Source organism: Symsagittifera roscoffensis, chromosome 1 (assembly GCF_963678635.1).
Source record: "Symsagittifera roscoffensis chromosome 1, txSymRosc1.1, whole genome shotgun sequence".
Taxonomy (NCBI): Eukaryota; Metazoa; Xenacoelomorpha; order Acoela; family Convolutidae; genus Symsagittifera; species Symsagittifera roscoffensis.
The window spans coordinates 77,461,723-77,489,001 of record NC_087062.1 but is presented as its reverse complement, the minus strand read 5'-3'; the positions used below and the strand labels follow the sequence as shown (position 1 = coordinate 77,489,001).

Genomic DNA, 27,279 nt, shown 5'->3' with positions numbered 1-27,279 from the left:
TTTCTCGAACAAATTTTGGAAATCTGAAAATTCCGATTTCGAAACTATATCCGTATCAGGACTTTAATGAATTTCAAATAGCGTCCAATTGAATCTAAGACGATTTGTTACAGAATAAGTGTCCATCGTGAAATTCTGACAAAAGAGGTTTAAGCAATAAGCCGAGAAGATCTAAAATAGAAAAATAGCCAAATGACAGCTGGAAAGAGTAATGAACGCCAGGTAACGACTAAAACTGACTTGCCTTTTGAAAAACACTTCAGCTATCGATCTTAAGAAAAATATACTCCCTTAAAGCTCTTTGAATTTCACGAACAATTTGAGATTCCTGCTTTTTTGATAAAATTGACAAAAAACCCAAATGGCAAACACTGGATCAATAGGTAAAATTTTCATTTCGATGGGAAATCTGACAAATTGAATTCCATTATTGAAATAGAAGTCGATCACGTTTTTTGCGACCTATACATTTTTGCTGTTCTATAGTGGAGTTCGCCTTCCCTTAACAAGGAAACGAAGTGAAATTAGAAAGATATCAAAACCCATATAAAAAAATCAAAATTGAGCGTAAATATATTTTTAAGTCTTTTCCTGAGAAAAAAAAAAACAAAAAAAAATCGCCAAGACAAATATAAGAGTTTTGACTACGTTCATTGCTCTTAAAAAAGGTGGAAGCTTCTTTAGAATTTTGAAAAAGAACGCAAATTTTGGATTTCGACGAAAAAATATCACGTAAAATGTTCATGGTCTTTCATGGCTGACACATTCTTGACAAAAACTGTTTCAATGGTTTTTATTCCGATCGGAAAACTCAAAACTGAACACAGTGGCGACACTGACCTTCGCCCCACTTACGATACAACACATACAAAGCAAGGCAAGCTAGCTGTCAAAAATGTGACAAAAAGCCCAGTCTAAAAAATTTAAAAACCACCTTTACTAAAATTTTAATACCTTGGTCTTGAACTAAGTTGAATCTGTGTGGAAAACGACGAGAAGAAAAATGAAAATCGTTAACCTAGTATTTGGAAAAAAAATATGTAGCAGTTACAAGCCGAAATACGTAGCTTGAAATCCAGAGAGCCAAAAATTAATGTCAAAACATACATGTTGCTTATGTTAGACATGTTTATAAATATCAGACATGTTGCTTATAGTTGAATAAGAATCAACGAATGCAACGAAACAAAAAAATCACTTGTTTTGGAAAAAAAGTCATTAAAAATTTTTTTCTTGTAAATATAGGGCCTTAGCGCTCTTTGATTTTAAAGACCTATTCATGGTTGACCCTTTCTTGAAAAAACTTCAATTTGAGAAAACTGGATCAAAAAGCTTTTTTATTCAACTGAAAACCTGAAAATTAAAATCCAAGACATAATCAACTGACAATTGGAAAAAAAGTAAAGAACGCTAATAACGAGAAAAATTGACTTGTTTTTTGAAAAATTTAATCATAATCCAAGACATATTCAACTGACAGCTGGAAAAGAGAATGAACGCAAGGAAAAAAACGGACTTGTTTTTTTGAAAAAAAAAATCAAAACTTAAAGAAAAAATATATGCCATGAAAGCTCTTCAAACTTCAAGCACGATTTAAAATTGGTGCATTTCAGATAAAATTAAACAAAATTGAGAAAACTGGATGAATACGCTAAGTTTTTATTCCGCTGGAAAACCTATAAATTAAAATCCACTTTCGAAACTAGAAATCGCTCACGTTTTTTGCGCCATTTCCACCTTCGCAATTGCAGAGTTCTATTTACGTAATTTTCCGCAGATGAATTTCAAATGAACTCAAAAAGTGCATATATTTCTAAGTGCATACATAAATGCATGAATATGTATGAATGCTTATGTAGTAATGAGGGCATTCTAAGTCTTTTTCGTGAAAAATAAACCCACCAAGACCTATTTAAAAGTCTTCACTCTGATCATTACTCTTAAGGTTCGATAGTTGATTTTGCCTTGCTTTCAACAAAGAAATTGACTGAAATTGAAACGAAATTCAAAGTCAAGCCGCGCAAAATCAAATTTCCTGAAAAAAACATCAAGATTCAGAATTTTATGATAGAAATATTGTCACACCAAACCCACTAACAAGACCCAGGCCAAGCAACACAGAAGGATAGCAACAACAAACATTTGCATTTGAATTATCAACTCCCTCGTGGCAATCGTACCGAATTAAAGAGTACATGAGCCAATTGGAATTCAACGGTTAAATCAAACAGTTTCCGAAGTTAAAGGCTTGGAAAGTTTCCTCATTTGGTCCTTCTGCCATGGGAGTATAGTCGCTTTGCATTTATTTCAGAGCTACAGTGCAGGATTCTAAGAATTGCACGCATTTCAATCTAACACTGAATTGCAATTCAATTGCAGTGGTTTAGTCTACTTACTACTAGAACTATTGTTGTTACTAGTTCCGACCATAAACAGCCGCTTGGGTACAGAAAGCGTCTTCGGAGAGGATCCCAATTTACCTCCTGTCATCAATAAATCATTAAACACAATTACACAAAGGCAAATTAACTACTTCTCTCTTTCATAAAGACAGATTATAAAACTATGTCTAAAGTGATGGGATATTTCTACACGACAAATTGAGACATCCAATAATCTGAAGAGTAAAATTGAGAGAATGCAGCAAGTTTATATCATGTCGCTTTCTCAAATATTAATTATTGTGATTTCTAGAGAAGGTCTGTTCACCAAAAATCTGACAAGAAGATGGTAAAACACTAAAAAAGGATCAACTAAAATAAAAGTAAAAAAAGAAGTCTTTCGAAAATCTTTTGACATAGAAAATACTAGAAACAGCTAGCCTCCATCAAACAAAAAATTTTCTACAGGCTATTTGAAATCAGGTCAGCCACAAAGGACTCTTCCGCATACAAGCAGTCAGTGCAAAAGCGGGTTCGAGCCATCCCAGCATTTTACAAATGCAATTACCCTTTTTAAACATGAACATATGTTATAAAACACTAAAACTCAATCTAACTGATTATAAAGCAAGCCCTTTATTCAATTCTAAACCTATCGTCAAAACAAAACAAAATTACAGATTTTTTTTTTAAAGTAGCTACTAGCCTCCGAAGCCCTGAGTGAGGGTGCCCAGATTGTGGGTGACTCTGTTGGCCAATTTGGACATCTTGCTCCCGTGCTTCTTCGGACTACTCGAATAGCTTCCGTGGCCTCCCATGAACTCACTTGATGTCCGACTACACAGAACACAATCAATAGATCAAACTGCTTATTTAAAACCACTTTAAACACAGCTGCGTAACAACATCAATTTTCTAAATTGGCCAGTTGCATCATAATTTTCATCGATTTTTAGTGGTTATGGCGGCAATTTTGCTAATTCCCTAAAACTACGATATCTAAACCACGGTTCAAGACAAGCTTAGCACCACTTGCAGAAAAGATCAAGAAGAGCCACTCAGAAAGAGGTTCACAGAGTAACTGCCAACTATTCAACAGTGACTACGATAATGACTTTCGTAATTAGTACACACAGCCAGATTCGGTTGAAAAAGTGTCACTGAACTTATGGCAAAAGAAAATAATGATTGACGTTATTTTCAACTTTCGAAAAATAAAGCTTCAAGAACCTGTTATCATTCCATTTCACAACAGCCAACTTTCTTGACCTTTTTGTGACCTTTAGACTTATACTGTTCTATTGTGGAGTTTACCTTCTTTTTAACAAAATTAACGAACTGAAATTAAAAATAAATAAAAGTCCAACCGCGGAAAATCAAACTTGAGCGTGAACAAGTTTATTCTGAAAAATACCAAAATAGCCAACAGACAGTTGGAAAAGAGTGAATGAACACAAATAAACAATAAAAATATACTGACTTAAATTTTTGAAAAAATCTCAGCTAAATCTTACAAGAAAAATCTGCCAACAGACAGTTGGAAAAGAGTGAATGAACGCAAATAAACAAAAAAAAACACTAAGCAAAAAAAAAATTGAAAAAATCTCAAGCTTTCGAATTTACAAGGGTCGAAAAAAATCGAAAAACTAGATTTATCAAAATGAATTCACACCCTCAAAACACAAACACATAACTTTCTTTGCTTGTCAAATGAAACAATATGAGGTTACTAAGGCGCTTTCATATAGGCAAAAACCTATCATGCCGAAAACAAAAAGAAAAATTAAAAACGAAGCCGGAAAAAATTCAAAAAAATTCTTGAGTAATAAAAAGTAGTATTAAGTCTTCCTCAGCCTCAAAATACGCTTGAAAAAATTTCGCCTGCCAAAAGACGCAATAAGAGGCAATTAGGCCGGAACCTATCAAGCGGAAGAAAAAGGAAATAAAAAAAATACCCGAACAAAAATTAAACGCAAGAAAAAAAAACTGACAGACTTTTATAAGAAAAACTTCAACTTTCGAATTTCAACGAAAAAAAAGGTGACCTTTGAGCTCTTTAAACTTCAAAAAAACTTAATAAAATGGCACTTTTTGATAAAATAAACTCGAATTGAGAAAATTGGATCAATTAGTAAACAATTTATTTAGCTGGGAAATCTAATAATTAAATTGGATTTTCGAAATTAGAAGTCAATCAAGTTTTACGTGACTTTTACACTTTTGCTGCTCGATAGTGGAGAGTGCCTTTTTTTCAAACATAGCCAATCGAAGATTGGAAAAGAGTAATGAACGCAGGTAAACATAAAAAAACACTGACTTTCTTGAAAAAATCTCAACTTTCGAAAAATATAGATGCCCTTTAAGCTCTTTGAACTTCAAAAACAATTTATGATTGGCGTTTTTTGATAACATGAACAAATTGAGAAAACTGGATCAATTGGTAAAGTTTTATTCCGCTGGAAGTCTTAAAAATCCCACTTTCGAAGCTAGAAATCGTTCACGCGTTTCGCGCCATTTCCACGTTCGTTTTTGGAGAGAGCAATGTACGTCACTTTCAGCAGATGAATTTAAATTGAACTAAAAAATTGGATTATACCTAGGTGCATCAATATTTTGAGAATTTTTCCTAAAAAAAAACAAACAAAAAATCAGCAAGACCTATCTAAGAGTCTTCACCACGTTCATTGCTCTTAACAAGGGAAAAGAACTAAACATAAAAAGAAATCGAAAGTCAAACCGATAAAAAATAAAATCAAAATATAAAACAAACAAAAATACCAAACGTTTTTAATTATTGTCTTCGATTCTTTCATTGACTCTTACAATTTAATTACTTGAACAAAAAGAAACATCTTTTTACGAGTTTTTCATAGAAAAAAAACACCTTTAAGCTCTTTGATGCAGTAGCAGATTCAAAGGTGGAGAAGGCATTCACTCAAAGGCTTATTACGTCTAATAAAGGCTTATTTTACACTCAAAGGCTTATTTACTTTGTTAAAAAGAAGATAACTTTCAGGCTTATTTTAATTATTAAATGTTTGACCAATCAAGCCTTAAAATTTTCAACAGCCTTGAGCGCCAATATGTAAAAAAAAATTGTCGGGAATAAATAAGTAATTTTTTGTTAAAAGCGTTCAAAAAGAATAACCATAAACGGCTTGTTTGACGCTTTAGTTCTAAATTCACCAGCGGCGCAGAATTTTTTTAGTAGCGAACTAGGGCCTTTATATAGTTTCAAGAGTGCTTCAAGAAAAAAGCCGAAAGACTTTTCGAAAATTATTGAAAAAATCCCCTTGCTAGAGAACATCCATGCCGCGCCTGATTGCTAAGCCTTTTCGAGCGCATCAAATATCTTGCTGTTTCTATTCCTACAACCATACTGCAAAACTTTTTACTGTCACACATTACAACTCGGCGTTCCAATCTTAAAAATACGTGAGATGATTTTTAGCTTTATGAGTTATGTTCGAGGTTTAACTCATAGAGTAATTTCGGATAGGGTACACCGTCTGCTCGTCACGCTATCTTATTTTCGGCCGGATAGATTCGTGCAACTTCTTAGTCTAATACCGATCTTAATCTTACTCTTATATCTTCTAGTCTCAGGGTGTTTAACTAGTCTCTGCTAGGCTCAATAGATCTAGAGTATACTGGCTTATTGCGATTGCCAAAAGGTCTCTTGGAGAGGTAACTAATTTCTAAGTTAAATTCAAATCTCTCTGGTGCTGAAATTACATGATTGGTTAATATTAAATACTTTATAGTGATAAAATATCTAATTTATAACCAATAATAAAATGTAGTTTAGATCTGGTTCCATTTAATCAATTCGAGTTGCAAATGCTGTTAAAATTCTTAATTAAAAACCAAAAAAAGCTGTACAAAAGTCAATGACTGCCTTTTGTTTCAGTATTTTCAAGTCCGGAGAATTTTATTGCGTTGAAGCTTTTTAAATTTCATCATTATTTACTGATTGGCTTTTCATAAAACATACTCAATTTGAGAAAACGGAAATGACTGAAACTTTTTAGTCCGCTGGGAAATCAAAATCCACTTTCAAATTCGTGAACAATTTTTCGCGCAATTTTACGCTTTCTTAATAGGAGAGCGTAATTTTACTTTCATAATTTTATCATATTAAAACCCTTTCAGTCGTGATTCGAACTAAATTAAAAAACTTAAGTGTCGAATTTTTTTTTCGATTTTTGGTCTAATTTCGAGCTATAAGGTGAGCATGCAGGCGTACAATAGCTCATTTAAACTTATCTCAAGTCGTGAAAATTTGGTTTTGCTCGAGTAAAGTTAGTTTTTGAAGTTTTTAAACGCCATTTCGGCAAACTTCAAAAAATCAAACGTTTTCTACATTTTTAAATCAAGGAATTTTAAAATTTTTAATTCGTGAATTTTTTACGTGTTTCTAGACATTTTCTACAAAAATAATTTCCCAATTCGCCTATTTGACTATGAATTTCGAATTTCGATTGTTTTCGTTCAGATCTTTCATCGCACCACACAGAAGAAACGGAACTAATTTGTTTCTTTTAAGACTATGATAGGAACATACTGTGCTATTTGCACAGCAACCAGCTATCCTTGTTTTTATTCATCTTTTATAGCTTAAGAAATTTTACAAATATCAAAAGAAGAGTTTCTCCAGCTTCGGATATCTTTTTTATTTTGCCAGATGAGCTTAACATCTACAACAAACGGGCAAAGGGAAATATTACTTTTATACAGAAAACCCGATTGCCCAATAAAAAATTATTCGTGGAAACTTGATTGAGGAAAAATTGTTGCAAATCAATTACACAATGCATCTTGTACGCAAACAGCTGGTTTACTAGTCTTTAGAGTAGTTGCCCGGTAAATATTTCATTCGTTCATTTAGAATCAATCTCATGAACACGCACACAAATTTACACAGAGGCTAAGCTGAGCTTCAAACCACTTGCTATACAACACAAAAATATCGAAAACGTCAAAAAAACCAGATTAGATCTAAGGCTAGTTTTGAAACAAAAACATGCCGAGACAATAGAATGTGAAACTAGCATCGGAAGATAATTTCCCAAGCGGTAACAAACACCATGGCAGACGCCTTTTAAGCCGAAAAAATTCAACAAGATTTAAGACATATGAAAAGTCCCCGTCGCCCTCAAAACACATTATTTGCTCGTTAAATGAAATATTGAGACAACTAAGCTGATATAATATAGCCCAAAACCTACGCAGCCCAAAAAAAAAACGAAAAAAAAAAAAGACTGATAAGAAATTATTAAGCCCCCCTGGCCCTCAAAACACAGACCTGCACATACACACACACTTTTTTCGCTCGTCGAAGCACGCAATATGAGGCCGATAAGCCGATATAATATAGACCGAAAACTATCAAGCCGAAAAAAAAAAGAAAACAAAGGTGACAAAAAAATTGCTGTTATGAAAAATTTAAATTATAATTTCTATTATGATGTTGAGCATTTTGTTCAGCCCACAGATGAGCATTAAAAATATGTTTCCATTGAAATAACTCGAAAATAGGTCACTAAGCAAATAGAATTAAGGCCGAAATCATTTGGGTAGAATGAAGTTTTTAATAAAAAAAAATATATATAGGCTGTCAAGGTTACAAGGTTTAAAAAATTACAAAGAAACAGTAGAGGTAAATCATAGCACTAAAGCAACTATATTCTAAAAAAAGCTGAAGTTCAAAAAAGCGATTTAGTTGGATGGTAAAATCAAAGCGTAAGCTAAGCCGACAAAAAGAAAGTCGAAAGCGACGAAGTCGAAAATTCAAAAAATATATACCAAAGAAATATGTAAAAAAAACTGCGAATTCATTGGAGTAACCTTTTTTTTTAACCTTTGCGCATCAAATATTTTCAGTAAAATCAAAGCGTAAGCTAAGCCGACAAAAAGAAAATCGAAAGCGACGAAGTCGAAAATTCAAAAAAATATACCAAAGAAATATGTAAAAAAAACTGCGAATTCATTGGAGTAACCTTTTTTTTACCTTTGCGCATCAAATATTTTCATTCCGTCCGATTTACGTGCTACGACCAAAATAAGTGGGTTCATAGCTTTCATAGAGGCTTAATAACTTAATTTAATGGAAAAATCGTTACAAAGACGTCTACATCTTTCATCTACATTTGGACTGAGAACGATCGTCATCCATTTAATTGATATGATAGCCAATATTGATTCCTCTGCCAAATTTCATTTGACGGTTTGAGTTCAATCGAGTGACTATCTCTACGCCACAAACCTTTCCACTGTATCCAGCGAAAACGAACTTATTGTCCAGGGGCAAAATCTGTCCCCACATTTCCTTGAGGAACAAAAACAAGGCTTCCTAAATGGTGATAAAAATTCACAAGTCACAAAAATGCTTCCTATTAATTTAAATGAACTGTTGATGAGAAAGATCTATTTTTTTTTCATGAGATATTTTCATCTATCTTTTCCAGCAACAGTTCATTACTTGAGGAAAATCCAATATCACTTTGCCGTGAGGGATTACAAATTGACAGAAGAAACGAGTGGCAGAAAACTCATTCGCCAATTAGAACTGGGTTGTCAAAATCTGAACAGTAATTTAGTTAGTTTAACGCAATTATAAAATCTTGAATGGGCGGATTTGTTCTGCAATGAGAAAACCCAATACTTCCTTTAACTGCAATAGGGGCGAATTTGGGGGAACCCGACACCCTCACTACCCAAAGGGTCCACCGTTAAGTACTATTCAATGGCGTCCATTTTACGTTGGCCAACCACGAAAATTCTTTCATTTCTTTCACAAGAGATCATGAATTATTTATGGTCGAACAAAAAACGTCTACCAAATTTTCGCACGATTCCTCCCTGAAGAAAAGAGTAGATCCGCCCCTAGTTTGCACTATGAGTTAATGTGCGTGATTTAATGTGAAATGTTTAGTGTTGATTCGATTTCAGTCTTTGATTGATTTTGAATGAGCGTTAGAGTTCAACGTACCCACAAAGATCAAAACTGAAACCCAAAGAGAGGTCACATTAACTTGTAATTTGGCTATTAAAATACAACAACACTGGAACAGCAGCAGGAGAGGGATAGCAGCACACTTGACAGCTGGGTACCGGTAATTGAGTATACAGGTGATAGAGTACCTACAATCGTGAACCCACACATTAAGATCACGGACAAAAAAAAACATTGCTGACTCAAACTGCAGAAAACAAAATTAACCTAGCATTAATCTTTGTTGAATTTCTACACATAGCAACCTCAATTAGGTGCAATAAACCCCAATTTTAATAGAGTGTCGAAGTTAAGCGTATCGGAGCAAGCAATAACGACTTGCCAATTTTCAGCTTCTTCTCTTCGACCGAAGTAGCATCAAAAAGTGTAGCTTCAATAGCCCGTATACTCAATTTCCTAGCCCCTTAACAGATACACTTACTGCAGTTCTATCAAATTCCTACAACATGCCAAACTAATCAACTTAATGATTTAAGAGTTCAGGACTGTCGATATAAACGATTAACTTTCAATCCCATCTGAATTCTGCCTTGCTTACACAAGAAACGTTTTTGAAAAACTCTATTTTGATTTTCCATTTTTAAATAGAGTGTACATGCTACAATAAAATTAAACTTAAAAAGCCCGTTTTAACGTTGCAATCTAATGTTCATGACTCTGATTACCTGGATGAGCGTGAGGACCTTTTGACGGGATTGGGGGAGGCAAGTCCACATTCGATCCAGCCACTAGGCTTAGGGATCACATCCAATAGTGCTCTGATGTACTCGCGGAACTCCTTAGTTGCACCCGCACCTCCCCCTCCTCCACCGCCCCCAACTGGGTAGCCTTCGTGCGCACTCTGCACTGCTAAATAAAGAAAACACTGCAAAAAGGCACCAATACACAAAAAACATTTAAACTGATTTAACTTCAACTTTTCGCAAGATAAACTAAAATTGACTACTTTCTCGCATCGGTTACAGCTAGACTAACAATTTTAAAAATTCTAAAACGTTCAAACAGTAGCTGGTTTCTGTGCAATTAGCACAGAAAGTTCGACGACTAAAACCTTAAAAATAGAAATCATTTTTTCTCTCCAAATTTGTAGTTTATTGTGCGTAGTAGGATGAGAGGAAAGAATCCTTGAAAAATTAATTTGGAGCGTTAGAAAATAAATAAAAATTGTTAACAGTTGAATTCAGGATAGAGTGATATATCGTATTATAGCCCTTCCAATCGTGATTCGAACGAAAAATTTAAGAAAGTATTCTCAGTAGAGAAAACCGGTTAGCTTTTCAGCGCAATCTCGAGCGAGCGAGTAAAGCAAGCGATGTATTGGAGCAGGAACATTTTCAAAATTTTAGTTTTACTCCAGGAATTTCAGTTTAAGGAGCTTCATTTTGCGTTTACCACGCAATAAAAACCTGCGAAAAGTTAAAGAATTTTAGAAAAAATGTATTTTTATTTTTTGAGTAAAAAGTTAAACTTTCACGGCATAAACGCAAGCCTTTCCAACAATGACACCTTCTCACTTGCTTTCCTCGCTCGATTTACGCTAAGAAGTTAACGGGTTTTCCTCGACACTGAAAATACTTTCTGAAAATTTTTGATTCGTTCGAATCACGATAGAGGGGTCCTTAATACGATATATCACTCAATCCAATTTGATAAACGTTTGTAATACCTGATTTTGAGTGGAAAAATAGAAGAAAAACTAAAACACGCCCAAAGACATAGTTCCTCTATTCTTTCAGTGGTCGGAACAAAAAATACAAAGGACTGATTCTGATCGAATCGTTATAAATAGCTAAATGACAGATTGCCAAAACAGAATATAATCAACTGAAATATGACTGCAACTGTTAAAACCTAGTCAATAAACAGTTGAAAAAGAAACATGAGCGCAAGCAAACAAAAAACTTAACTTTTGAATTTGTACACAGAGGCGAAGCTGAGCTTCGCACCACTTGCGATACAATAAATATAGGATGAGTGCACCATGACGCTAAAAGCATTAGCAAACAGAACTTCGAACAATGCTACCATTGAAGAAGAAAGTGGAAAAACTTTTTAAAAGTTCAAAAACAAAAAAGCAATTTTACGTGTTTGAATTTGTGTTTCAAAGAAGTCCTAGTGGTGTTGAATTCTGGCAGTCGAAAATTAGTGTTAGATTCTTATCGATCTGAAATGTACTACACTTTAAGAAGAAAATCGGTAAAAAGGCCGATAGAATTGAAGCCGATATCCAATAATCCTGGAAATAATTGTTAGCTATTTTCTAAGAATAAGTGCTGACATGAAAATGAGCAATAGAAGAAATCGAAAATAGCAAAAACTGCACAATTCACAATTTGAAAGCTTATTTTTAACTAAAAAATAGGTCAAAAAATTATTACTTTGAAAATACTGAAAATACAAAATCTTAAAAGGCAAAAAGCGGGGAATAGGACCAAAAACTAATCTAGGTGCAATTATGACAACAAGTTTTTGCCGCCTCAGATTTAGGAGGGTAGCTTTCGAGAACTGATGTCAAAAAGTTTCAAAAACGGTCAAAAATCAAAATTTTGACATCTCGAGGGCCATTACTTCTGGTGTAAAAGCCATTTGGGCGTAGCTGTTAATGCAAACAAGCTTCTCTCACGACTCGCTTCTCTAATGAAACGAAAATCTCAGATTTAGGAGGGCAGTTTTAAAAGTTGCAGAAACGGTTTAAAAAATCACAATTTTGGCTTTTCCTTAGGTCATAACTTTTCTTTTAATAGGCAGAGCCGGTTAAGCAAGGGAGCGTTCCACAGTACCTTTCGATTGAAAACAAAAACTCAGATTTAGGAGGGTAGTTTCCACGAAAATTAAAAAAAAAAATTTTAAAAATTGGTCAACAATTCAAAAAAGTGTTCAAAAAAGTCAACAATTGATTTTTCAGCGGGCCATAAATTTTTATGTCAACAAATTGGGCAGAGCCGTTTATGCACGGAGGATTCAATTAACCTATTCTCTCCACTGATCCCCTGAGTTCAGATTTGGAAGAGTAGTTTTCGATTTAAGTCAAAAACTTGGAAAAAACGGTCCAGAAATCAAGTTTTGACTTTTCCGAGGGCCATTATTTTTTGTATTAAAAACTTTGGAAATTTCCATTTAGGCAGGGGAGCTTCAACAACCTGCTCCATCCATTGAACCCAAAAAGTTAAGATTAGGGTGGGTAGTTTTCGAGAAAAGTCAAAAAAGCTCCAAAACACGGTTAAAAAATCGAAAGTTTGACTTTTCCGAGGGCGATATTTATGCGCGTATCGCTAATGCAGGGGAGCTTCTTGCGACTTGTTCTCTCAATTGAATCCAAAATCTCAAAATTGGAAGGGTAGTTTTTGAGAAAAAGTAAAAAAATTTATGGGTCAAAAATCCCCCCCCCCCCCCCCACACATTTTTATGCAGTCTGTTGGCTAGCTTGTAGAAAGTAAAGTAAAGAAAAAAGAGACTAGAAGATTATGCAGGCATACAGGTGAATGGGAGTTCTCTCCAAAAAACAAAAAAAATCGAATCCATATATTTCCCTTATACTTATTTTTATCAAACAGGAACTAGATAATTTTGAAACTAAACCGACAGAGCTTAAGTTGACGACAATGAAGCCGAAAAGTCATCGGCAGAAAATTATCAGCGGAAATCTACAATTATACATACAAAATTTCGAGTTGCATACGGTAGTTAAATTTGAATTTTTATGCAATTGATAAATATATTTGATTCAACTGATTTGGTTTAACTAGTTGGTAACTAGAAAAAAAAATATTAGTCCGATTTGATAACCCTTGCTAAACGCAAGCGTAAAGAAACATAAGTGGAAAAGAGAGTTAAAAAGAAGTCAATGAATTCAGGTAACCAAAAAAATACTGACTTATTTTTTTTGAAATAACCTCATCTTTTGAATTTCTAAGAAAAAAATGATGACCTTAAAACACTTTGAATTTCTAGAACAATTTATTATGACTCATTTTTGATAGAAATAACAAAATTTGAGAAAACTATATCATTCAGAAAAACTTTCATTTCGCTGGGAAATCTGAAAAAAAATTCGAAACTAGAAGTAGATCAAGTTTTAAGTTACTTTTACATTTTTGCTTTTCAATGGTGGATTCAGCCTTCCTTTGAAAAACAGAAACAATCTAAACTTAAAAAGAAGGCAAATATCAACCCGCGAAGAAACACATTTGAGCCTGAAGACTTTTCCTAAAAAAAACTTTAAAAAACATCGCGACCTTTATGAGAGTATTCACTACGATCATGACTCTTAATTAAACGCTTGGCAGCATTTTATACCTGCATTGACCAAAACTATATATCTTCGACCTGCTGCAAATGATCCCAAATATGAGGCAATGGGATACTGGCTCGTTTTATACTTTAAACACCTTTGTTTTACAAAAAGTCAATGCTTTGTTATAAAAAAAATCTTTTAAAATTTTTTGTACTAGTCGCCCAAGCTAACCGGCGGTGGAGCAATCACATGTTGTCCCAGAGGCAAGAAACTCCGGCCGTAAAATCGTTAAAATAGCTTTTTCAGAAGATGTTTTTCTTTGACCTTTAGAGTAGAAGCAACATCTGAATAAATTTTGAATAAATTGAGACACATGACCGAATTTGTATTTCGCAAGCATAGGCCAAGGAACCGCATAAAATAGCTCTACGATAAGAAATTAGAAAAACCAAGACTACAAAAAGCTCAAACGAATGTACGAAATTTCATACCTTTTCCATTTATTTTTTTTCTCGCAAAAGAAAAGCTCATTTTTCGTTTTGGTACTATTTATTATAAAAATGAGCCAACTTTGAGTAACGGTACAGCGAAAAACATGACCTGTCATGGCAGAGTTGCTGCGAACCAACTCAGTCATTCTACAGTTAGATAAACTTTAAAAAAAATTGGTTTCAAAAATTTATTTATGCAAGAAAATAATGAAAGAGACGAAGATAAGCTTCGGAACACTTGAGATACATTACAAACATAGTATTGGAAGCTAGCCAACAGAAAATGAGACGAAAAAAAAAACAAAAAATATCGAATACAACATGTACATAAAATGCAATTGTGTGTGAAGTCACAGACGCACAGTTGAGTAGAACGAGTTGTACTACTTAAACATATTTGTCAGAATATTTGTTTACGGGCAAAAAGTCCAATTCCCAAGTGCAACACACTTGTTCTCGCAAGTACAAAAACATTCAAGCATTTTTTTAATACGCACATGAGGAAAAGGTAACATTTGGTTGGTTAATGAGAACAGACAGATAAGTTGACTTACACATCCTACGGTTATCTGAAATGGTGAGCATGATAGATATGATATCTCTGAAAAGAGCCAAGACCCTACACAGCTTTATGATGCAATTTCAACTTCTAAAACGTTCGTTATGTTTCATAAGCACTTAGCTTGGATTCATTCACTCGAACAATAAATGAAAGGTCTTAAAGGCTTTAATTGACTGACTAGAAGAATCAATAGATTTTGAATTTTAAATCTTTTTTCTAACCACGAGTCGATCAATGTTCATATAAAGTTTTTTTCTTCAGTTTTTCGACGTTCTGCAGCCTTTTATAGAAATCAAGACCAGGCATGCAATAAAGTGATAATCCTCCAGATTAATATTCAGGATAAAAAAACAAAAGTCTTGGCAAAAAGAGTTAAAAAAACAATAAGACACAACTACAAAAAATATTTGCAAACTACCATGAGCAGATTTTAGAGCTGAGCAAGATTCATCAATAGAAGTCTGTGAACATCAATTTAAATGTAAAAATCTATCTTATGAGAAATATGCAGCTGATTCAATTTGGAAATTAACTTGAGCATTGAAATGGTTTAGAGATTGATTTTTGAATTCCTGTTTCGCTAAACTTGGACGTTATCAAAGCCGTTGCCGGGGCGGGGCGTACACGGATTTGATGTTTTTAATGAAAAAATCTACGGCTTCTTTAGCACAGTCCCTCATTTCTTAACTCAACCGAAATCCTACCAGAAGCACTTTTTATTTTGCTGAACCCTTCTGCGTCGCATATTAGAGAGAATATGGATGGCTTCAGAATTAGCTATATTATGCGCCATTTTTCAATTTTTTCATACGGTTTATAGATGTTGATCATTTTCTTCGTCATACTTCCTTTCCAGTATGCTTAAACCGAATCTGAGCTTCTCTGTCAAACTTTGAATCTTCTACTATGGGTTTGCAAAAATCGATCATGTAAGGATTTGGCTATCATACTTAAATGCGTGATTCAATGAATAAATTTTTTACCGGAACGCTTCTGCACTAATCGAAGTGACAACCATTTTCAGTAGAAAACTATGACAATAGATTGTAGTATGTGTTGTATAATTAAGTAACTGACGTTGTGGGTTGTGTGTCTTCTTGAATGGCTGTGTGAAGACGTTGCGTGAGTTGATGAGGCAGGAGGCCCTGATGAGGAGTGACCCATTGCCCTTCCTGTCTCTCCAAGTGACGACTGGGAGACGGTGGGTGCGGTAGAACATCTTCACAGCACCGAGGATGGAGTCATTCACAGCCGCCGGAATGACCAGGGATGCCGGATACCTACACCCAATTCAACACCAGCAAATCAACATTGAAACCGATAGTAACAGCAAGTGTATCAATTAAAATCAAGCTACGCTGACTTTATGCAAGGCCCAATTCAAAAAGTTTGAATAAAACTAACTATTTGAACAAAACTGATGTCATCATAAACAATGAGAAACCAAAAATCCAATTGCTGCGATTACATAATTGCTTTAATCAATTTAGGTTTTGTGACTTGCACAGACCCCGAAAACTTTGGTTTTCCACAACAATTTCATATAACTGTCTTTGTTTAGAATGACGAGAGGAAAACAAAAATTAAAATTCGTACTAAAATCAATAATCGTCATTCACTCAAAGTTGTCAAAAAAGCCGACAACTACATTATCGACTATGCCTGCGAATTAGATCGAGCAAAATGTATACTGTTAATCAATCCCAGACAAAAATCGTCAATCACAACTTTAAACAGCTTATAACTCACGTTTCGCAGCAGTCGTATTTGGAGTTGACCGCTGATATCTTGAAGTCGGAGCCTCCCACACCACCATGTCTCTTCTCACTTCCCCCTGCCCCACTATGACTACTGCTACTTCCGCCTAATCAAGTAAATTATTTGGTGCACCCGTATTACTATCAAAACTTTCGTTAAAAAAAGTTTTATCCAGCCAATTGTACACAATTCTGTTAATACGTCTTAGAAAGCTCAGAGATCTAGTGTACAAATAGAGCAAATAGCGCATGTTGCACAAAAAATTGGACAACAAAACTTTGCACAAAAATTGCAAGTAAATGAGCGACTTATATTAGGAACAACTCCCAGTCGCAGTCATTTCTAAACGGCCGATTAAAAAATAAAAATAAATTTGATCTTAATTTCGCTAATTTGGTTAGTTTCACTAACCTTTGCACGTTGTATGATATAAAATGACCCACCTAACTTGACAGTCTTAGTCCAAGTGTGGGTGGAGTTGTTGTCGGCGAGGGAGGAACCGAGATGGAGACGGAGGTAGTCCTGCACCAGACGTGTCTTCTCCAGTCTCTCCAGAGTTTGAGTCGAGTGGAAGCCTCCGTTGTTGGAGCTACGCATGGTGAAGCCGTCATTGTCTAAACCATCACAAACGCACAATAAAATATAGCCAACAGATAGTTGGAAAAGAGTCAATGAACGCAAGGTAACTAAAAAAAACGGACTTTCGAAAAAACCGACTAAAAAATTTGGATCTTTCGAATAATATGGCTTTATACACAAAAAAAATACTTTTTAAATTTCAAGTTTTATGCCTTTTGTCCGGATAATTTAAATCAGCACGGTATCTGATTGATATAAAAACAAGTGAGCTCTTTCATAAAAATTGATAATTCCTGGAAAAAATCGCGCATCTGTATGTGTTGCTTTCTCAAAAACTACAAAATTTTTTTGATTATTAGCACACCACACCCACTTTCTTTGATAATGTGAACACCCTACATTTGTCCTGGCCTATAAATTAACACACTATAATTTTTACTATGCTCACCAAAATCGTCATCTAGCTCATTGGTTGATGCTAAAGTCAGACCCAGAGTCTTCTTTTGCTGATGATAGCTTGCACTGATACCTCCTCCAAAAGTACGCAATGTCTTCGGCACTGAGAGAAGCCTAAAGTAAGAAAACAAGAAATACTTAATTCAGTCGCAAACTAGTAATTCATCATGAAAAGCTCACTAAGCATGTTGTGCGCTCAATAGCTTAAGCCAGGATCGACAATATGGCACTTTCCCATTATAGGCACTTTCCCATTACATTCCCTCAAGCTAATACCAAAAAAAAACCCTCCACCCCCTGTGATTTTTGTATTTTGAGCAAAGGGTGCTATAATTTGCTGGAAAGCTTCGAAGAAAAGAACCATATTGTAGAATATAGCCATGTGGTTCGATTTGAGCTAAGGCTTCTCGAAGTAAAAATTCAAGATGACTTTCTAGTTATTCTAGCGTCGAAAAAAATTACTATAGTTTGCTAATATGTTCAAAATATAACTGCACAAAATTAAAACCTGCGTAATCAGGGTTTTAAAACGTTTTCTGCAGTTTCAGGAATCTGCTTTTAAATAACCTGCTTTTAAATGAGCGAGAAAAGTATTCATCACATGTAGTTTACAAAGATCTGATTTTCATTTAGTTTCCCACGATAAGGTGATCTCCAATAAACCCACTGGATCTATTTAACAATCCTACCCTTCAAGAAAAAGGGGGGGGGGAGATTGCTAAGTAGATTACTTGCAGCGAATTTTTGACCAATCAGAATGCAGCAAAATTCGAATTTACATACAACGCTCTAGTGCGAATTTTTTGTTTTTATTTAAAGGGGTGGAGATTCTTTAGTAGATACAATAGGGGGGGGGGGGGGATTGTTAAGTAGATCCAAACCACTATCAAGGGATCTGACTTTGCTTTACGGCTGTTAATTATTTGGACTCCAGTGGGTGACAATTAATTTCAATTAGGTAACTATATTATAATAAACCGTACACATGTTTGACAATCGACTGGTTAATAGATGTAGTATTTTAATAGTCACAATGAGTGATACAAACCGAAGGGTTGAAGAGCGGATGGTACTGTAAAATTGAAACCATGTTACCAATGAGCATGCTTCGTATTTGCAATTTAAACCAATATACTGTTCGCGCACGGCTCATTATTGCTTCGAATCATTGGCCCTATTGATTACAACCATAATTTATCAGCCCCCTTACATTGCGTTGGTTGGGTTCATAAAACGGGTCTCGTCCACACAAAACTAGCTCGTATTTTATAGTATGGCATGCAGTGTTCCTAAACTACGGCGAAATTGATGACATTTATCTCCGCCACGGAAGCAAGGCCAAAGGTAGTAACAAGCCCAAAGGTCCTAGGCACGCGGAAAGCTACAGCGAAATGGATGAAATCGATTTCCACCACCGAAGCAGACCAAAATAAATGCGGAGAAAGAAGGGACGGAGCAAAAAAAATATGTAGGTAGTATTCTTTATAAAGTGAGTTTTAAATTGATTCCCGAATTGATACCTCACTTTCGGAGCACCACAGTTTCGGTTTCTCAAGTTTTTTCCACTAACAAGATCAACTTGCTCAGAAGATGACTATCCATGACTAATGACTTTAGAACTACTGCATTTTTATCACGGTAGCTGCTTGTTTGAATCTAGCACTTTAAGAGCGTGCTCAGATGAGTTGCTCATTGATGGGCATGACGCCATTTCACAAAATAAATCACTTAGTTAGCTTCAGGTGCTTGATGAAACTAACTTGGCCGTTTTGCTCTTAGGTTTATTTGGAAGGAGATCCCGTCCCTCGTAGTAGCCCGACTCTCTGCCCGAACCCCCGTTGCATCCACCCGAGGAGATGAAGAGATAGGGGGGCATGAATGAGTAAACGTAGTTGTCGCTGCATCGTCGCAACTCCTTCACCGAGTCCACGAATGCCTCTGCTCGCTTGTCGCTCATGTGAGGCGCTATGTCCGCGTCAAATACAACTCGCAGTACCTGAAATATAATGATATTAAGCGTCAACCGGGCGATCAAATAGCAAAAAACGGGATGATTTTACGCCTCATCATGACGCTCAGCATCCTCTTTTTGAGTTAGGGAACTTGCAAATAAGCATCTAAAGTAAATAATTTCTTCCCTGTTTAATTTAAGGCTACTATTTACCATCCGCTTTTTCGTAACGTTTTGACAGGTAAGAATTAAGTATGCTAAGCAAGTGGTAGTAAGTGACATGTCCATTTCCGACTCATGAAGATGGACATGTCACTAACTAAAACATGAAAAAAAGACACATAGTATCAGGAACATAAGGTTCCTGTAACATTATCATACATATGAAAAAAACCGTCGTTAAAACTTAAGACATGGGCAATGAAAATTGAAAAGCTGGGAACACGTTAAAGGAAAGCGGTATTTTACCACAAGGCAACGAGCCTTTCATTATCAATTACCGCATCGAAGTAAACTCCATCGTCTAGAAAATCAATATAAGGAACAAAACAGTTCATATAAAACTCAAAAACCAGTCGATTGATCACAATGCTCTTCAACAGCATCCATTGGAACAATATTTAAACGACAGTTCATTGCTCCAATTGCAGAACTCTTCCGAATGGAATAGTAAAAGAGTCACTAAAATTTGAATTCACAATGAGTCAACATATAGCTAGACTTCACTAAAATAGACACCCATTAGTCCATTTGCTACTTTTACAATTGGAAATATGTCATTGACAAGTATTGCATTTTTCGTTGGTACCTGGAAATTGGAGAAGACAAACTGCCACACTTTTCTGTGGAAGGTGACTTCCTTTAAAGTAGCCGCAGTGGAGTCTGCTCTGATCTTCTCCTCTACCTTCTCCATCTTGAGCAGCATGGAAATGGGGAAGGACTTGTGGATGAGCTGGTCACACGTCAAAACATGTCTCGGGTGGGCTATCACTATGATTCTGTAGTTGGTCAGATAGATGTTGCCTGTTAAAGTTAACATACAATCTTATAAAAAAATCTGAATCCTTTTTTCGAATCTCTTCAAGTATTCCCCCCTTTCCAAAAAGGGGGGAGATTCATTACTAGTTTCAAAATCTCATATTCTTAACCGCTGATTTGTATCATTATCATTATAGGGATGGGGAGATTTGTTACTAGGTACCATAGAAGGGGGATAGTCAAAGAGAGCCCTTTTTCTTCGAATTAATTTCTCTCGCAATATTCTCGAAATAACACCACGATTAAAGTCAGAAAAACGAAGACGATAAGTTGTAGTTTTAAAAGAAAAAATATGCCCTTAAAGCTCTTTGAATTTCAAGGACCTTTTTAATTGCTTTTTTCATCAAATTAACTGGGAAATCTACAAATTAAATTACTTAAGTGCGCTCATAAATGCATTATAATGCATGAATGCACATCTGTAGTTATTAGAGCATTTTAAGACTTTTTCTTAAAAAACAAAAACAAAAAAATCACCAAGATCCACATACGAGTCTTCACTACGCTCATTACTCGTAATAAATTCAATTTTTCTCACTACGCTATTGTGGAACACGCATAAAAAAATGTGCCCTCAATCAAACTGTATACCATTGGCTGGCAGATATGGCAGGTCGCCATTGAGTGGATTGGTGAGTGTCTTCACATCAGCTAGCAGGCGGATGGGCAATCCCTCTTCCCCTCCTAGTTCTGTAGCTGTGGGTATGTAGTCCTCCTTCGGCAACAGCACTGGCCTGTACTTCTGCGGATAGAAAGCAGAATCGTCGCCCTCCTTGGCTGCAGTGTAGATTTCAGAGAGAGTTTGAGCTTGTTGTTCCATGATATCTACAATATACAAAAATGAATAGGAAAAAACAGTTGCTGTGAAATATTACAAAATTCTCAGATCACATTTACATTTGCAAAAATTTACAAAAAAAATATAATTGTCAATTTTTGTCGTTTGTTTTTGGAGCGTGGAAGAGAGCAACTTCAGCTCAAACTAGTCTTAAACAGCTTTATTAATTAAGAAACAGTTTCTAAACTGGTATAAATAGTTGTCTGAATCGATTCACTTCAATTACGTCAAACAGAAGCAATTCGAAAGAATCGGAATCAGTTTTTATAGTCGAAAATCTTTTCGGCACCGAAAGCTTGTTCAAATTCTTTATACGGTACCGATTCAGGGGCAGGCAGCAGTAAAAAAAACAGCTGATACTCAGCTGAGAGAAGCTTCGAAGCTAAATGGTCAAGAAACATTTGAGATCTATTCTGTAATTCTTGATAAACCTTGTCATACTTTCCACGACCAATTTTAATCTACGCTTCCAAACAATCTTTTCAGCAATCTTTTATATCCGTTTCAGCAATCCATTTCTTAATTCTCGATGAACCTTCTCAAGCTTTCGAGAACCTATTCTTCTATACACTCCCCGTTGAAAAAAATTAATAGCTACACATGAAGATCTATTCAATTCGATATAAAATTTGACATCTGTGCTAACTCATACACATGTTCAAATAACCAATAGAAAAACAAAGCTATAGCAGGAAATTCAGCTTATGCAATTAAGCCCTAAGGCTGTAAAATTAAGAAAACTCGAAGAACTTACGAACTCGAAAAAAAAACATTCAGAAAAATTAACTTTGATCCTTGAATGTAGCGTAGCGGTAAACGGCGCACTCAAATCAGTATAGATCCGGTAAACGCCGCACTCAAATCAGTATAGAACTTCAATGATCAATTATCCTTTCCTTTCGCAAAGTAAAATATAGCCATTGGGCAGTTGTAAAAGTGAAAACAGAACAAGGAAACCAGTAAAAACAAGTTGTTTAAAAACTATTTATAATTAAGAGAAAACCGGATCAATAGCTATTTTTTCATTGCGCTGGAAATTCTGACAACTAATGACATTTTTGGAAAATATATGTCATTCATGTTTTTAGTTACCATTTCACTTTTGCTGTTCGATAAAGGAGTTGGCCTTCCTTTAACAAAAGAAAACAAAGTGAAAATATAAGAGATCATAGGTCAAACCGCAAAAAAATGATCAAACGTGAGCGTGAAATACAATCTGCTTAACTTTTAGCATAAGAACTTAATTTGAACTCAAATACTGCATTTACAACTTGAAGCATTCAAAAACGCATTAAGACGCATGAATGCACCTGTTAAAAATTAGAGGATTTTAAGAATTTTCATGGAAAAAAAACATGAAAAGTCACGACCTCTAGAGTCTGAACTACGTTCACCGAGTCTTAAAAATTGGGTCAAAAGGTAATTTTTTGCGTTTCCGAAATGAGAAGTCGATCACAATGTTTTGCACCATTGCCACTTTCGTAATTGGAGAGTGCAATTTTCTCAACTTTTAGCAGATGAGTTTGAAAAGAATTCAAAAAGTGCATATAGACCTAAGTGCATCGATAAGGTCTTTTATATGTATGAAAAAACTTCTGTAACTTGAGAGCATTCTAAGGCTCTTTCCTGAAAAAAAACAAACGAACTTAATCACCAAGACCAATAGAAGAGTCTTCACCACGTCCATGGAATCTTTAAAAAAAACATTAAATGTAATAAAAAAAATGAATTTTTTTTTCAATTTCAGATTTTTTGTGAAAATCATCCCCCCACACGCCATATTAAGAACAAAGTGATAAATTTCACTCCTAGTAACAAACCAATTATGGCAAATAAGCTTCCTTCACCCAATTTGGAACGATTTCTATGACGGATTAAATCTCAGCACGGATTAAATCTCAGCTTACGCGTTAATAGCGCGAAATATCTCTCGCGTTAATTGTCCCAAATTGGTCAAAATGGCCAATTTTAAACCCCCATAATTTTACGAAAAATGATCACAGGTGAAATATCTTTCCAAATTTAGGCTCACGACAACAACAATTTTTTAATGATAAAAAACTCGTCATAAAGGTCTAGTTAAAAGGTCGAAATTTGTCTGAAGAAAGCAAACAATCCGAGCACAAATATTCCGAATTTCGTTACGAAAGTCGGAACAAAAACAGTCTGTGTTAAAATCCTTAGCATTGGCTGTACTTAATAGTTGGTTATTGATCAAAATGAACTCTTTCAAAATCAACACATTTTATCGCAACAATATTTGCGACTTAGGTCGGAAAAAAAGATAGCTCATACTATAATTGCTAGTGTAATTAGAATGTGTTACACCCAATTGCGTATGAATCATGCATTTCAAAAATCTCGAGAAGTTCATCGAGTTGGAAAACTTCTGAAATGGGATTTTATTTATTAAACTGTTGTATGAAACAACTAGCTTTTTTCGGATCAATTGATGAATTAAAAACGCATCAATTGTGTTAAGTTATTACTAATCAAATGTCAAAGCGCATGTAAATATACCGCTATTGCAGCCCAATAACTCAAAAGCGCCATCAAAAGTAGCGCTTTTATTTGCCACTTAGGTTGGAAAAAAAAGTTGCATCAAACTATTACACTAGGCCATGCTCGTGTAAAAACTGTCAGAGAAATCAGTCAAACCGCGATAACTCAAATTTGAGCGAGAAAAACTATATGTTCCTGAAAAAAAACCGCCCGACCTAAATAACGGTTTTCATTTCGTTCGTCAACACTAAAACAGGTATTGTGCGGTAGCAGGATTGGATTGCGATAAGGTGGTCATTATAAGCAGTGGTAGCAGTAAGCGGTACAAGGAGCGAATCCGCCGCTCTTACCTCTCTTATCTGTAAGAAAAATGGTTTTCCATGAGGAAGTCTAGTTCCAACTAAAGGCTACTTGTGAAAAAATCTTCAAGCATCTCAACTTACTGTGCAGTTCGGCGAATGCCTTCTCCGTGTACTCCTTGCTGCACTCTGTGCTCTCCATGGCATCTTGCACGAAGCGAGAGAGGAACTTCTCTATCTCCCCCGGACTGCTTTCGTTCCCACCCATTTCCCTGTCGTCCTCGTCCCTCCCCGTGCTACCACTCTCTCCACCTCCACTGTAAAAAAAAACAACTCAAGGCTTCATAAGTATTGTTCGTTTATCCTATTCCTATTTTTACAGCCAAAAACATCCGACTATTACAACTAACTTTTGAGCAATTCTTTTAATCTGCGAGACAATGTAGTATTGGCCAATCAAACTTCCGTATTGGCTACACTCAACTCATAACTGTACATTATAAAGCAGTACACTGCTGATTTATATTAACCGGACAAAATGGAGGACTACATAATTTCTCAAAATTTTTATTAATGAATATATTTTTGTTAAATAGTCAAATTACTACAAAAATTATTTTAAAAAAGTTTTAAAACGTTTCAAGCATTTTTTTGGAAAACATATCCCCCTTAAATTTTGTTGGAGTTAATATGAGGTTTGATATAATTTGCTCATAAGTTGCTCCAGTACTTTTGGTGTACTTTTTGATTGAATAAAAGAAGCCAAAAATGACTCTTTTAGGGTATAATTATGGATCCGAGTTTCGCAAAATATATTTCAACATATTCATTCTTGTTAAGAATCTACGCAACTTTTGTTCTCTTCAGTTTTCGTCTGATTTCAACCCAATTTGAGAAAAACGCGTTTAAAATTTCCAATTCGGCTCGTTTTTTTCCGGCTAATATTTTAAATCAGCAAGGTATTGCCAATTTTTGCAGGCATTTGATTATTAAACATGCAAGCACGAAATTACCCAACTCTTGGATGCAACGCTGAAAAAATTGAGTATTTAAAAAAACAACGAGCCTCTTTGAGCTGTAGGTCTTGGAGGACATTCTAGACCTGTAGACAGGAGTACGGAGTGGCATCTGCAACTGGACAATCTGGGTGAGATAGTCCAGTGCTTGGGAGAAGGCATTCTGCTGCTCGCTCTTTGCAAGCAGCTTCGTCTTCTGCTCGAATGACTCTTTTGTCTCCACCGGTGGCTCCTCTTCATTCAGGCCACTGTCTGCATCAGAGCTTACGTTGGCTGATTCCGTCCCCGATAAGCCATTGGTCATACTACTCTGCTGCATAGCCCACTTTTGCTTCTCTTTCAACTAAAAGGCCACAGATAAAGACCACTTGATAGACAGCCAACAGGTCGTTTTGCTGTTCTCCCAAGATGGGATTTTTCAATATATCAGTAACTTGTAAATTCTAGTCAAAATACTTGAAAACGAACTTATTAATACAGTTTGACTCATTAAACACAGCGATACCAAAGGGGAAACAGGCGAATCTCAACCTCTCAAACGCAAGCAAAAAACGGAAAAATGCGCCCCAAACTCAAATTCGCAACTCGAGACTACTAATTCGAATCTGGACCTCCGCCCAAATTAATAATTAAAAAATAACTTACTTGTTCTATGAAACAACCTCACTTTTCGAATTTCAATGAAACAACAATTGATGGCCTTAAAACTATTTCAATTTACAGAATATAGCCAACACACAATTGGAAAAGAGCCAATGAAGGCAAGCAAACAAAAAAGAATACACTGACTTGCCTTAGAAACTTCAACTTTCGAATTTCAAAAAAAAATGTATGGCTTTCAGAGAAAATCATGCGACCGATTTACACGCAGGTAACAGTAAAAATTAATCAACAGACAGTTGGAAAAGAGTAGAAAAAAATTGACTGAATTTTGAAAAATCTCTTAAACTTTTGAAATTTCAAAGAACTTTTGACTGAACTTTTGAAATTCAAAGAACAAGATAAATGGCATTAAAGCTCCACAAATTTCTTAAAACAATTTATAATTGAAGCTTTTAGCGTTTTTCGTCATCTTTACACTTTCCTTTTGATAGCAGCGCTTGCCTTCCTTAACACAAAAAATGAAAAGAAACAAAAAAGTCAAACCAACGAAAATCATCACGACCTACTTAAAGAATTTTCGCTACGTTCATCGACTCGATTTGGTGTGGCAGCATACTGCAAAAGAAAAAGGGTCATTTTCGTTGATTATCACATTGGCAAAACGGAGCTTAGTTATCAAAAACAACTTTCAATTATAAGTAAGACAACTACAGAACAACTTTCAATTATAAGTAAGACTAAGAGCCCCAGCTATAACTGGAGGTATGTTTGATTTTTTTAGATTATATTTTACTGACGAGGGATGAAATCTTTTAAAAAAACTCAAAACCTTAGTTATTTTTCTAATAACATAAGTGCTAAGTCGCGATTGTAGTGGAGACACCTGTTACCCGTTCTTACAAATGAACTTAGAATGAAATTGGGCGGGGTAGAGTTTTCCCGAAACATGTTCTTCTGATCGAACCCGAGACTGCAAGGCCACTTACACCGAAAAGATTCCCATAAGCTGATTTTGCGATTGCACTATAAATATCAGATTTGTCAGGGTAGTTTTCGAGAAGGAAAAGTTTTGAAAAACTTCGGAAAACGTTGAAAAATTCACATTTAGGAAGCTTCCATGGACATACATTTTCACAACCAGTTAACTCAATATACCAAATCTTTAATCTCTTATTTGGTAGGGAAGCCAAAAAGATTCCAAAAAGTGGTTACAAAAATAATCAAAATTGATTTTTCCGAGTGTTATAACATTTTTTAACAAAAAGGTGTACCAGATTATGCAAATCCCATACATTTTCAGAACATCCGTTTTTACAGAGAAGCGAAGCAGTGCTTCGCAAACTATGGAGATTACGACAAAAAGCAGCTCTATAAAGAGCAAAAGAAAAAAGTAGAAATAAACCTCGAATTAGTAAAACTTCGTCTACGTCTCGGGTTTCAACTCACGACCAACTGCAATCTAGAGATTATGTGTCTCATGCACTAACCACTCAGGCACGGACGCTTAACTAAGGACAAATAACAGCCACAATTAAAGCAGAGAACAGATGCTATGC

At 35.3% G+C, this 27,279-nt stretch overlaps 1 protein-coding gene across 10 annotated transcripts in view; it reads right to left on the bottom strand.

The window, feature by feature from the left end:
• The window catches only part of LOC134849435 (myotubularin-related protein 13-like), a 66,648-nt gene that overhangs the window by 20,260 nt on the left and 19,109 nt on the right, over window positions 1–27,279 (bottom strand). For 4 of the 10 annotated variants that reach the window (XM_063866509.1, XM_063866516.1, XM_063866511.1 and 1 more), the window contains 15 exons: window positions 25,171–25,463; window positions 24,249–24,421; window positions 21,057–21,290; window positions 20,236–20,450; window positions 19,237–19,472; window positions 18,525–18,548; window positions 17,469–17,590; window positions 16,885–17,055; window positions 16,433–16,547; window positions 15,761–15,963; window positions 14,676–14,690; window positions 10,062–10,245; window positions 9,818–9,835; window positions 3,088–3,218; window positions 2,397–2,483 (listed from right to left, as the gene is read on the bottom strand). In XM_063866509.1, coding sequence (XP_063722579.1) covers window positions 2,397–2,483; window positions 3,088–3,218; window positions 9,818–9,835; window positions 10,062–10,245; window positions 14,676–14,690; window positions 15,761–15,963; window positions 16,433–16,547; window positions 16,885–17,055; window positions 17,469–17,590; window positions 18,525–18,548; window positions 19,237–19,472; window positions 20,236–20,450; window positions 21,057–21,290; window positions 24,249–24,421; window positions 25,171–25,463 — 2,221 coding nt within the window. Of the gene's footprint in view, window positions 1–2,396; window positions 2,484–3,087; window positions 3,219–9,372; window positions 9,388–9,817; window positions 9,836–10,061; window positions 10,246–14,675; window positions 14,691–15,760; window positions 15,964–16,432; window positions 16,548–16,884; window positions 17,056–17,468; window positions 17,591–18,524; window positions 18,549–19,236; window positions 19,473–20,235; window positions 20,451–21,056; window positions 21,291–24,248; window positions 24,422–25,170; window positions 25,464–27,279 lie in introns of all 10 variants that reach the window. The other 6 variants (XM_063866510.1, XM_063866518.1, XM_063866513.1 and 3 more) reach the window with 6 other exon arrangements.